Source organism: Ahaetulla prasina, chromosome 1 (assembly GCF_028640845.1).
Source record: "Ahaetulla prasina isolate Xishuangbanna chromosome 1, ASM2864084v1, whole genome shotgun sequence".
NCBI classification, from domain to species: Eukaryota; Metazoa; Chordata; class Lepidosauria; order Squamata; family Colubridae; genus Ahaetulla; species Ahaetulla prasina.
This window is the reverse complement of record NC_080539.1, coordinates 255,071,893-255,085,964: the sequence shown is the minus strand read 5'-3', so window position 1 is coordinate 255,085,964 and position 14,072 is coordinate 255,071,893. Positions and strand designations below refer to the sequence as shown.

The window sequence follows — 14,072 nt, the reverse complement described above, 5'->3', positions numbered from 1 at the left end:
ATAAATATGGAGTGCAAAATCAAACACTATTTCATTTCTGTAATGGAGGAGGTGTTACCCTTTAATGAATGCTAATAGATTAATGATAATTTATTAATGCTAATAAATTAATTTTACAGAATTGTAAAGAATTTTTTTCCCCTCTGGTGTGAGGCTCTTTCTCCCAGCTTCAGTCTTGCTTAGCTTTTCCTCTAACATAGCAAGAATTAAAAAGATTATGGTTATGGCTAGAAATGTTTACTGTGCTTCACAACTGAAGTAACAGACATTGCTGTCTAAAGGGGGTCTCATAAGACCTAAAGTCTAAATCTTCATTAGTTCCTTCATTCCTTCATTCCTGCTAAGAAGGGGAGTGCTGCTAAATGAGAATTTATTGTGCAGCTGCACTCTCTCGTTTATAAAATTTGGTGAGAACAACTGACATTTGCAATTCTCCCACTTTTCCCATTATTTTCTTCCACTGTAAAACTTCAGTTAAAGATGGCAATGTTGACATAATAGCCCATTACATTGGAAAGAAGATAAAAATACACATTTCAATTTAAAAGGATCTGTCACTGAAAGAACTATACAATTATATGAAGAGACAGGCTGCATCTTGTTACCTGGTATAAGGGCTGGCAGGCAGGCTGCCACTGTGGACCAGAAGGTGGGGTTAGGGACTCACCTGCCTATTAACTGTAGTTTGTTATAACAACTTTTTTTCCTTTCAGAGCTCAAGGAGGCTTTTCGGGAGTTTGACAAAGATCGTGATGGCTACATCAGTTATAAGGACTTGGGAGAATGTATGCGAACTATGGGCTACATGCCTACTGAAATGGAACTCATAGAATTATCTCAACAAATTAGTGCGTACCTTCTTCTATAAGTCTATAATGCCTAAGGAATACTATGCAGTAAGGGATGTCACATTGAGAAATGTCTTCCAGTTACCTTTAATATGGATTCTGAGCTTTTTCTCCCCTGCCTTTTTATTGCTGGAATTATAATCAGCAATACCTTTTGACTGCCTCTCATTCTTGAATTGCTTTTACAGCACAGATGTTAAAACTGACATTCATCTCTTGATCCCTTCAGTGATGGGTTGCTACTGGTTCACCCCGGTGATGGCAGGAGGCTCCACCCACCTGCCCAGATGCTTCTGTGCATGTGCAGAAGCTTCTATGTGTGCACAGAAGTGTTGCATATGTGCACAAATGTTTGCATGCTTACAAGCAAACCTGTAGCAACGGGTTTTGAAACCTACCCCTGGATTCCTCTCAATCTTTCATCCACCTTGTTATGAAGAGCATCTTGAAATTATCAGCTACCTTGATTGGGAATATCTCAGGCCGACAAGTATTAATGGAGAGAAAACAAGAACAGCACTGGAGAGAGATCCACTTTCAAGATCATCCATAGTCAAGAAACTCAGGGTGATCTTTAGCCAATCACTGTCTCTCAGCCCAATCTACCTCAAAGGATTTTCAGGGTGAAGGAAAATGACAGATGGGCACAAAATGTACATAACTGTGAGCAATTTGATGAAAGATAGCATATAAATTAAACAAATAAATAGAACCCCCAAATCTTAAATCTTTGCTAGCATTGTGAATTGTACCTAGAAACCCATGATAAGAAATGCAGGGCCTCCAAAATAGATGTCATATTATCCTGTCAATGACCACCAGTTAGCAAGCAATCTACCTGCACGTTGAACTAACTGCCGGTTTCAAGTGGTCTTTAATGGTATAAACCATATAAACTATGTTGCAGAAGTCAAGTTGAGTGGAATAATATGAGTCATTGTAGAAAATCCATGAAACTTTTTTGGGTTCCTTTTCTCACCTGCACAGAGTATTACTATTTTGTTTTGTTAGTGCTGAGACCAAACACACTTTTAAACCATTTTCTTTCCCCAATCCCTCAAAAACTCTTTGAAGTCAATCCCCAATCATTTCTCCTTCTGCCAGTTTGAAATGCTGAGAATGGCAGAGAATGCCATGAAGTGATCAGTATCTCCTCAGGCTTACCAGTAAGGAAAAGCCAAACAAACAAACGAACAAGTAAAATTCAAACTTGTGTAGTTACTGGAATGAAATCTTCTCTCTCACAAAGACACACCCACTCAAATGAGAAATAGCTAGCATCCCCATTTCCCCATCCATGTTTTCAGTTTGAATAGTCTGAATGCTGTTGTTTAAACAATCTGAACAGTTGCTAGAAAACGAGCCACTCTGGTCTCTACAGCTTCTGTCAGGGGTGTCGACAGGTATGTGGGTGACTTTGAATGTCTCAAAAAAGTCTAGATAGCAGCCACCAGCTATGTAATCAAAATCTCACCCTTTGGAGAACCCTGGATTTTGCTGAAAAGATTGTGAACTGTAATGCAACCATAGTGGTTGGTTACTGTGCTAAAATGGGTGTACTCGGCCAAGATCGATCCATGTTGTTTTGACTTTTTCAATACCATTGCAAGTGTTCCCAGGAGTCCCGTAACCCAGGCAAAGCAAGTAGATGTGAAATGAAGAATAATGCTTTTTCCACTTCTCTTCTGCAGGGACAAGCAGACTGTAAAGCTCCAGGGGGCTATTTAGGTTCCCCCCCTTCCCCCCCCCCCCAAGTGATTGCCTTGAAACAAAAGTTCCTTAGAGGATATGTGTTAAACAGAGGTGGGAGGTTTGCCTTGAATTCAAGAAAAGGGATGAGGCAAGAATTTCCTTCAATGAAGAAAAGAATCATGCACAAACAGATTGTTTCAAAGCTTTGAAAACAGTAATACTGCCCTTGCTGCAGTTGCAGCTGAGCTGAAAATACTGGCTCAGCTTATTGAAAACAGACAATGGAATGGGATGGCAGGGGCGGAAACTGTTTTCAAATGAGGATAGAAGCCTCACATTAAAGATGTCCTGAATGTGCAAATGGTTGTGCTAAGGAAAAACTACTGACTGTACAGGATTCAAATTCTGATTATTTAGAAAGCACCTGAGGGCAGGACAAGAAACAATGGAGGGAAACTAATCAAAGAGAGAAGCAACCTAGAACTAAGAAGAACATTTCTGACAGTTACAACAATTAGTGGAACAAGTTGCTTCCAGAAATTGTGAATGCTCCAACACTGGAAGTTTTTAAATAGCAATTGGACAACCATTTATCTGAAATGGTATAGGGTTTCCTGCTTGAGCAGGGAATTGGACTAGAAAACCTCCAGGGTCCCTTCCAATTCTGTTATTCTATTCTATTCTATTCTATTCTATTCTATTCTATTCTATTCTATTCTATTCTATTCTATTCTATTCTATTCTATTCTATTCTATTCTAGATTGGTAACAGTCATTTTACTTTAAATAAATATACATAATCCACATAAAAGGAAATTCTGTTGTGGGACATGGTAGTTAAAAAGGTGAAACTCAGTTTCTCCCAGTATGAGATGGCCTTGGCGCATGATATAAAATATTTAACTTTGTGTTGCCCTGCTTCTTCTGAAAATGCCTTTATATGTCTACAGCTGGAGGAAAAGTGGATTTTGATGACTTTGTGGAACTGATGGGACCTAAGCTGTTGGCGGAGACAGCAGACATGATTGGGGTTAAAGAGCTGCGGGATGCTTTCAGAGAGGTGAGCTACAGTTACACAGTTACAGTTATAAGGATCAGAGGTAGTAGTATTATATGCATGCCTGCTATCTTCCCATAATATATTATGGCTAAATGCGTTAATAATGATTTACTGAATAAACCACATTTGGCTAGTTTCAGTCATAGACTGTTGTTTACAAAACAATTCTGGATTAGTTGAGTCAACACACTAAGCCATAAATAAGCAAATCACACTGAATCATAGAGTGGGAAAATCATATGTGACAAATTGCATGATCACATATGGTGAGCAAACAGTGGCTAGATAACTATATATTGTGGGTGTTTAATTTTGATTAAATTGTTGCAGCCTTGATTCACAATTTTAAGTTAGGCAGTATCAACAACCATCAAATGCTTTAAACAACTGATATGTGTACCTTCAAGATGATCAACGTTTCATCAACCTAAAAGAATAAATAAGAATCAAGTCACAATGTGAGAAACTGACACCAGAAATTATGTCCTGAATTTTTCATTTTTGGTTCAGCGTCAAAGTGAAGAGTGAATGATTTAGTCATTGCTAGATGTGCCAGATGACACCAAGGACTCTGAGGATTATTCTCACTCCTAAAAACAGAGGCCCCTATTACTCAAATTTTCCTCCAGCTTTACATAAATACAGAGATTCCATAAGCAGAAGTAAAAAGAAATACCTTAGTTATTCCTTAAGGATACATGAGACTATTGTTAGGTTGTAATAATAATAAAAAATAACTCTAAGGCTAACTTGTAAAGGAAACAAATCTTCACTGTTTTAATTAAGTTTTCTCTTACTATGTAAAGTATCTTTGAGTAACTCTCTTACTCTTGTTACACATAGATTATAATGTGATATTTAGACAGGAAATAGCTTTATCATTATAGTTTAACTTTTTGAACTATTGTTGCGTAAGAAACCTTCAACCAGGTTTTTCTCTGCAGAATTCTGAGGGAAATTCAGGGGTATTGTTTTTCTTCAGTTTTTCATCTTTGACTAAGAAGTATATTCTCCATACTTTAACTGCTGTTTGTTTTTTACATTCTTCTAGTTCATGCCACACCTTCCTTAGGTAAAACTGACATAAAGGCATATTCTTTATGTATTAAAAGAATTCCTAGTAAGACCAACAAGGCATTGGAGAAAACCGATAGAGAAACTAATCAAATACTTGCAAAATTAAGAAGAATCCTCCTTAGTATTCTCTGTTTTACTGGAATCATCTAGGTTTAGGAAATAATGAAATGCTGGACTCCAAGAATGTTGTATATTTGGGGTTTCATCGAAAACAAGTCACAAGTCTGCAGGCAGAGAAAATTATTTAGCGTAGTAACTGGAGACTATGGTGCCATTTTGAACTGGGAAAGCAAAATTACGTGGTTATTTTCAGGCATTAGGAACCATCCTCTTGCAACGTGAAGAAACCTAAAAATATTTAACTCACATATATTGTAGCTGTCAAGCTTTTGCCTGAATACATCTAACAAACAGAAATTCACCATCTCACAGAATGATTGGAGTGTCAACGTGCTGTTCTTATTAACAAACTGGGCAGGGTTTCCCTTCCTGTAATTTAAATGCATTTTTCGATGTGTAGGACTCTGGCATGAGAGATAAACAGTTTTTGTGCACATTAACATATTTTAGGAATTTAAATTGTGTTATCATTGTTTGTTCTCAAGAGTAACAGTCACAGTTCTTTCAATCTCTTTTTATGGAATTAGTTTTTTATAGATTTAGTTTCTAATCCCTTATCCTCATGGCCCTGTTCTGAGCCTATTCCAAATTCTCTGAATCCTTCTTAAGTAATACTTCTTAACTGCAGCAGCTACCATAGACGTAATGAATGCTTTTTCAGGCATGATTTTGATTTTGAATTTGCAAAATTCACATGAGTATACATTGTAATGTTATTATGTGCAGCTGTTTGAAATGTCTGCTGTATGCAAGCCCGTTTGGATGGGCAAGACGTATACATAAGGATGTATTGTATTGTATTGCATTACATTGCGCTGTATCTACTATTTGTTTACTGACTTATTCATATCCTGCTTTTATTTATATCCTGCCTTTATTATTTTTACAAATAACTCAAGGTGACTGACATATCCAACACATCTTCCTATTCCTATTTTTCCCACAACAACCATCCTTTGAGGTGGATTGGGCTGAGAGAGAGTGACTGGTCCAACTGTCTTTGATGACTAAGCTGTCTTTGTTGATTAAGGCGGACTTGAACTCATGATTTGCCACTTTCTGGTCTGGTGCCTTAACCACTAGACCAGTGATGGCTAGCCTTTTTGTCATTGCGTGCCAAAAGCGGGGGGCGCGCGGGAGTGGTGGTGTCATGCGTGCGTGCCCACACCCATAATTCAATGCGCATGCACGCGCAATCCCCACACACACTCCCCCCGCTTTTGGTACACAATGGCAAAAAGGTTACTGGTGGGCCCGGTAGGCCCGTTTTTCGCCCTCTCCAGGCTCCAGAGGCTTTCTGGGACCCTGGGAAAGGTGAAAACATCCTCCCCCACCCTCCCGGAGGCAGGAAAAGACCCGTTTCCTGACTTCCGGTGGGCCCGGAAGGCTCAAAAATCAGCTGCCCGGCTCATGCACGCTGGAGCTGAGCTAGGGCAGTGCTTGTGTGCCCACAAATATGGCTCTGTGTGCCAGCTGTGGCACGCGTGCCATAGGTTCGCCATCACAGCACTAGACCAATTGCCATTGTTTATTAGTCAGCTAAGAACAGAAAACAATACTGGGTTCAAATGAGACTGGAGAAGTATGAGAGATAACTAAAAGAATGGTGAAATAAGGTGTTTGTGTATTTTCTCCTTCCAGTTTGATACAAATGGCGATGGCCAGATCAGCACAGCTGAACTACGGGAAGCAATGCATAAGCTCCTAGGGCAACAGTTGAACTACCAAGAGATGGAGGAGATTCTCCAGGATGTTGATTTGAATGGGGATGGTCTTGTGGACTTTGAAGGTATGACAGGGAAAGTCCTTTTGGGATGAAAATTTGTATTTTACAAATACAGTAGGATGTCTGAACTGAAGCCGAGAGACTATTTGGAACTTGGTTTTGGTAAGGAATATATTGAACAGGCTGGCAGAAAAAAATATATATTGAGATTTACCAATTTCTGTTTAATAGAGAATACAGGCAAAAAGGGACAGTTTGAAAGCTAAGATTTTTTTAAAATTCCAAAGCAGCAAATACTAACCAGAATCTCTCTATGTAAGCTTAGCATGGCATCCTTTTAAACTCAACTACTGTAGAGAATTTTATCTTTTCCTATTGGCAGGCATATTTTAACTGGAGAAGATAAACATGTGAATTCAATAGTTTGGTCTAAATCTTTGCTCAATGAAGATTTTTACTCAGTGAAAAACGGCAAAATCATGTCTTGCTCCTATAAAGCTCCTATTGCCTCTTGCAATGTATTTACCTTTCTTTCTTTCATTCTTTTTTTAAAGGGAAGGTGTCCATTGATACATATACATCTCTTTCTTGGTCAAACTAGTGTGTGATGAAATATTGTAATATTGGAAAAAGGAGGTGAATTTTTACAAAATGAGGATCTATAGCTAACTAGTCCATTCCTACTTCTCAGCAATGTTTTTAAAAATGATACATTCTTTCTTCTCTCCTAATGTGCTGATATCCTGGCTTTCCTCCATATAGAGTTTGTACGGATGATGTCTCGTTGAGAAAAACAAGCAGCAAAGTAAGAATGAAGTGCCTTGAGAAGGACAACTGCCATATATTCCAGCTTCAATCAGTCCAGCCATTAGGCAGCAAAGAATTTCCCACATATCTTGTGTTTTCTGCCTGGAACCAAGCAGCTATTCCTAAAATCCAGAGAGTTCAGCCAGCTTCAGCACTTTTAAAGATGTTGTGGACATTAACCAGAGGAATACCAGATTGCTGTATTAAACGTGGCCATGAACATTAACTCCAACTTCCCATAGATTTCAGATGCCATGTAATGCTGAACTTCCACTTTGTTCATTCCAAGCAGGCTTAACTAACAAATTATTCTGTGTATATTTGTGAAAATATTCCAAATACCTCTATTCTACTATAAGAAGGCCTGTTTCCCTTTATTTGTTCCTCCTCTAACAGCTGTTTTCTGTTTCAAAATATATTTTGCTTTCCACCGTGGCATAAATAATATTTCCTTATTTCTGATATGCCATATAAAGTCATAAACTCTTAGAAATGAAGGCAAATATACATGTTCCAGGATAACAATGTGAAATCGAATTCGGGTTGGTCACCAGAACCAGAGATTTACTGAAGTAAAGAGTAAATCTCTGGTCCCGTTGACTGACCCAAATTCGATTTTGTGCCATAAACTCTGCTTCCTAAGCAGGATAGAAATGCAAAGGGGTTGACTTATGGCCCCAAGGACCTAGACAGGCAGCTGGTTATTCTTAAATCAGTTTTAATGTCTGAAGAAAACTGATGATACAAAAATATTGATTAAGTCCACAGGAAATAGCATCTGTGATCCAGAGATGTATCTGTTTTGATGGAGCTGGAATGCTAAAGGATATAACTACAATACTGCTTCTTTTTGTCTAATTCCAGGACATATGTCTTCCATGCACTCCATGAAAACATATGCTTTGTAGATCACCCTCTTACCATGCCAGAGTACATGACATAAAACAATGGATAAGTCACAGGAGGACCAATTCTGATTGAATGTTAGAAAAAATATGCTAACTGTAAGGACAGATTAGTAGTGGAACCAATAACCAGAGGAAGGTAGACTCCCTTTCATTGATTGTGCTCCAGCAAAGACAATGACTTGTATGAGATGCTTTAACTTGGATTCCTGCATGGAGGAAACTCAATGACTAAATGTTCCCTTTCAGGCCTATGATAAAAATATATTAATCTATTTTATGAGTACTTTTGTATTTGTATTGGTAATTTACTGGATTACTGCAATGCTCTCTACATGGGGCTCCCCTTGAAGAGCACCCGGAGGCTCCAGTTGGTCCAGAATGTGGCTGCGCGGGTGATAGAGGGAGCCCCTCGTGGCTCCCATGTGACACCTCTCCTGCGCAGACTGCACTGGCTACCTGTGGCCTTTCGGGTGCGCTTCAAGGTTTTGGTAACTATCTTCAAAGCGCTCCATGGCATTGGGCCGGGATACTTACGGGACCGTCTACTGCCACCGATTGCCTCCCACCGACCCGTACGCTCTCACAGGGAGGGACTCCTCAGGGTGCCATCAGCCAGGCAGTGCCAGCTGGCGACGCCCAGGGGAAGGGCCTTTTCTGTGGGGGCTCCCACCCTCTGGAACGAACTTCCCCCAGGACTTCGCCAACTTCCTGACCTTCGAACCTTTCGCCACGAGCTTAAGACACATCTTTTTATCTGCGCAGGACTGGACTAGAATTTTAAATTTTAAATTTGGTTTTAATGAGGTTTTACTATTTTATTGTGGTTTTAATATTCGGCCGTATTTAATAAGTTTTTTAAATTGGGGTTTTAACTTGTATTTATGTTTGTTTTACTTGGCTGTAAACCGCCCTGAGTCCCTTGGGAGATAGGGCGGTATAAAAATATGATTAAATAAATAAATAATAAATAAATAAATAAATAAATAAATTTTTAGTCTTCTGGAGAACCCTAGAAACTCTTGGAAACTTGCTAGAACTCCCACAAATTTTTTTGTTGAACTAGTTTTCCTATTGTGTCTTTGAAAATGTACAGCCTAAGGGGAATGTAGAATGAGCTTTAAGATGCACTCAGAACCCAGCATGATGTCCTAAATAAGCGTGCACCAAAATGTTTCACAATTTCAGAATGATTTCATAGCAGACAAAAAAAAGTCTATAAAGATAGGGATTCCAGAGAAATCCAAATTAAAGCATTCCCAAAAGATGTGCAGTCCCTTCCTGAATACATTGAGCAAAGAAAAGTAACTGCATTGTCAAACCGTTCTTCCTGCTACCATTTTTATATCTATCAGAATCTCCCTCCTGTAATTTAAATTCATTTTCAATAACAATAGAAAACGGGTCTTGAATGTTTATATATGTACCATCTTTTATTTGATTACAAACTGAACATGAATTAGCAATATCATACTTGAGGAGTCTGTCATGTCCTCTCTCACCTTTTATTCTGAAGGCCAAGCATCCTTGTTCTTTCAATTCCTATTCTTCAGATGTCATTTCTAACCTTCTAGCCTCTGCTTGTTTTCTTTGAACATGTTTCGGTTTATCTGAAACTTTCAGGGGGAATGCAGACAAAGGGAATAATTTCTTCCTATTACCTATAATAACTTGGTTTTACATTTGCCTTTTTATAGCCAGATGAACTGCTGGTTCATGTTCAGCTTCAAATCAACTACTGTTCCAAAAACTGCTGCATAGGTATTATAAACAAGACAATAATTTTCTATTCTATAATTGCTTATTTTGTTTTTGAAGTGAAGAATTTTGGCATTTGTCTCTGTTAAATTTCGTTCATTCTCAGCCCATTTCTCTAATTTGACAAGTTAGTTCTGAATTTTATTTTCTTTGGAATTAGCCTTCCCAGTCCTGTGTCAGCTGCTAATTTAATAAGCATTTATTCAGCCTACATATGCAAGTTACTAATAAAACATTACTTATTTTACAAGTTTTATTAATGCAAGTTGTTAATAAAAATACTGAAAGGGCCACACCTTATTCCTGCCCCCTCAATACCTCACCTAGTTTGATGAAGAACCTTCGATAAACACTTTCTAAGTACAATTTTCAGGTAGTTATGAATCTATTTGTTATGCTATTACTCTACATTTCTCTAGTTTGCTAATTAGAATGTTGTTCAGTGCTTTTATTGAATGCCTTGCTGAAATAATATTATGTCTACAGTATTTCCATGATAAATTAAAGAAGTTAATTGATCAGAGTTAGTTAGTCTGTAAGATTTCTTTTGGTAAATCCAAAAAGAATAATATCTATGTTTGCAGATAAAGCTTTTTATGATCTGCTGTAGAATCAATATAACTCTGACTGGTCTATGATTTGTAGGTTTTTCCTTTTTCTCTTTTTGGAAGGTAATAGACTTCTCTAGTGATCTGACATTTGATTCGCTCTCAAGACTATAGGGAGTGTACTCAAAGTGAACTCAAAGATAGTAAGGTAGTCCTCGATCACCTCATTTAGTGATTGTTCAAAGTTACAACTGCACTGACAAAAGTGACATATGACCGTTTTTCCTACCGTCGCAGCATCCTCATGGTCATGTGTTCAAAATTTAGACCCTTGGCAACTAACTCATATTTATGATGGTTTCAGGGTCTTGGGATCATATGATTACAAGCAAAATCAATGGGAAAGCCAGATTCACTTAACAACTGTGTTACTTAACAACTACAGTGACTCACTTAACAACTGTGGGAAGAAAGCTTGTAAAATGGAACAAAATCCACTTAACAACTATCTCGCTTAGCAACAGAAATGTTGGGCTCAATTGTGGTTGTTAAGGATTACCTGTATATAAAAGTTCAGCTAAGCCATCAGGAAATTCATTCAGTAGCATATAATACCAATTTATCTGCCTCTGGAAATTTACAGTAAAAATAATAGATATTTCCTGATTGTGTTTCTCTCAATATCATTAGACATACAAGTGAATGGCTGAAGTCTTAATGAAAGAGTAATGAATAGACTAGAGCTGGAAGGGACCTTGGAGGTCTTCTAGTCCAGCCCCCTGCTCAATCAGGCGAACATATACTATTTCAGATAAGTGGCTGTCTAGTTTCTTCTTAAAAACCTCCAGTGATGGAACACCCACAATTTCTGAAGGCAAACTATTCTTTTTCCTAATCCAATTGATATTGGTAGCTTTCTTATATTGCATTTACAGAAGTGATTTATTAAAATTCTGAAGAATATTATTATTATGTTTATGGGACACATTTGAAGGGCTAAAGATCAAGATTATTAAAAATAAAGGGATAGAATATAAAGTTGGTTTATTTGATCAAGGTTAAAATAGATATATTGTTATCTCTGGTAATCTTTAGTGGACTTATACAGTTCAGGACTGAATGACAAAGTTTTAAGGTTTTGTTTACAGATGAAATATGGGAAGAAGAAATCATTTGTTGTATTTTAAGAAAAGATGGTAAGTTACATTTCTTTTCTATAATCTTATTTTTTTTCTTTTTCTTTCCTCAAACCAGATCTGCAGATGAGGATGAAGATGGCAATAATAATTTAAATTCAAATAAACATTAGCATAACACCTACACAGATTGACTAAAGCAACAAAATAATGAGAATGCCTTGCTTAACATAGCCATTTTAAAATTTCTCATTAGGCATGATTCCCATTGTTACACAAATTAAATTTTTGAACCAAATTTTGACACAGCACTTTGTTCTCTTTCCAAATGCACCCCTACTGTTGTTTTAGGGATCAAAATTATTCATAGGGCATCATCCTAATCTTATTCTAAATAGATTTTACATTAAAATGTTTATGGAAATTGGCTTTTAATTTTTGTTGCATTTCCATCATCCATGACATAAACACAGCATTTTTTCCTCTATTATGCCTAACTAATAGATTCTTGAAGATGAGTCCCAAGGGATTATGACTAGTAAAGAAAATATTCATATTTTTTAGCCTAAATCAGTACAGTACAAAGTTGCATTCAGTTTTTTTAAACAGAAGAAGCAAATTTAAAAAATAAATGCAATGGATATTCTATTGCATTTAATTAATTAATTAATTAATTAATTTAATATTGCTGCTTATTTGCCCATGGCGACTGAAGGTGGCTTACAGAATATAAAATCACATTAAAACAATAAAAACAAAAAGAATCAAATAAATTAATACTATACAATATACAGTGGCGGGTTTCAAATAATTTCACCACCAGTCACCGAAAATGTGAGCATGCAGGTGGGCGCACGCACGACTTCCACACATGCGCACACACACGGTGAGGCTCGACCGAGCAGCCTTTTAGGGCCTGCTCCCCTCCATCTCTGCTCTCTGGGGCAGCGGCTGCTTCTCTCCACACTGCTGGGAGAGTGTCTTGTGCAATTTAGCAGCAGTAAGCTGCCGCTTTCCTTTAAGTCCCATCTGGACAGCGCTACAGCACAGAGAAGCAGCAGCCATGTTGAATGCTGTTTCTCTCAGCCACAGGGCTTTCTGAATGGGACTTATAGGAAAGCGGCAGCTCACAGCTGCTAAATTGCACAAGACGCTCTCTCAGCAAGAGCAGCAGCAGAGAGAAGCAGCTGCCAACCCAGAGTGTACATGGAGTGTCTCCGCGAGTGACCGAGGCTTGGCAAGGGACAGAAGAAGCGGCTGCAAGATCTCCGCTGCAGCACTTTCAGGATGGGACTTCTTGCAGGTAAGAACAACTGTCTGGTCCATTCCCAAACCACTTTGGGCCTCCTGCACCCACATACCCCCTGCAGCCCTTTGGCCTAGCATGGCAGGCCACAGGTTGAATAAATTGCTTCAGCCCGGGGGTGCATAGTTTATGGCCAGAGGGGGACAGCAGCATGCTAGCAGAGGCCCAGGGCAAGGCCAGAGCAGGGGAATGGCGCTTTCCCTGACCTGGCCGAGGCAAATGGGCAGAGGCCCAGGGTCTCGACCCAAGGTGAAGGGCGAGCAGGCGGCATGCATACCTTTGGTGAGCAGAGCGGGCGAGGCACGGAGGCGAGGCATGGAGATTAGCTGGGCTACGTGGCGAAGGCAAGATATATAGGGTGAGGCAGAGCGGGGTGGGCAAGGCCAGCTGGTGGTGTGATTTGCCAGTTCTCCAAACTACTCAAAATTTCCACTACCAGTTTGCCTGAACCTGTCCCCCCACCTCCCACCCCGTCCTGGCAACAGCAGATCACACGAGCCATTTAATGGGTTCCATCCCGCTCTGTGTTTCCCAGGCCCACTGGCAGAACCAAGTCTTCAGCGCCTTCCGGAAAAGTATTAGAGTGGGGGCCATTCTAATTTCTGGGGGAATGATGTTCCAGAGAGGGAGCCACCACGCAGAAAGCCCTACGTCTGGGTCCCACCAGGTGTATCTTCCTTGGGGATGGGACCTGCAACGTCCCCTGTCTCCCTGCTCTGATGGGCCAGGTAGATGTGACCGGCAAGAGATGCTCCCTCAGATAACCTGGTCCCAAGCCATGAAGGATTTTAAAGGTGACACCCAGCACCTTGAATGTTGTGACCCAGGCTCAAGTAGGTAGTAGGAAACTCAGTCCGTGAAAAAACAAACTTTATTTGAACAGCTGAGAATTACTTCATTCCCAGCGTTGTTCAACTCAAATTTAAAAAAAATGCCTCCCAACACAAATTCCTCAGTCCTATCGCAAACCTTGGTCCAATTAGGCAAACTGCCAAAGGTCTTTATTGGCAAACATTCAGAAGTCACAAAAATAAATGCAAGATGTAGACAAAGCAGAAGACACAGGTACCAACGTTGTTTTCTGGCAAA

At 39.1% G+C, this 14,072-nt stretch overlaps 1 protein-coding gene across 1 annotated transcript in view; it reads left to right on the top strand.

The window, feature by feature from the left end:
• LOC131183931 (calcium-binding protein 2-like) overlaps positions 1-11,975 on the top strand; it is a 33,277-nt gene extending 21,302 nt beyond the window's left edge. The window contains exons 4-7 of the mRNA XM_058154720.1: positions 714-848; positions 3,491-3,600; positions 6,439-6,586; positions 7,286-11,975. Of these exons, the coding sequence (XP_058010703.1) occupies positions 714-848; positions 3,491-3,600; positions 6,439-6,586; positions 7,286-7,311 (419 nt within the window). The 3' untranslated portion in view covers positions 7,312-11,975. The remainder of the gene's footprint in view (positions 1-713; positions 849-3,490; positions 3,601-6,438; positions 6,587-7,285) is intronic.
• Positions 11,976-14,072: the final 2,097 nt, after the last annotated feature.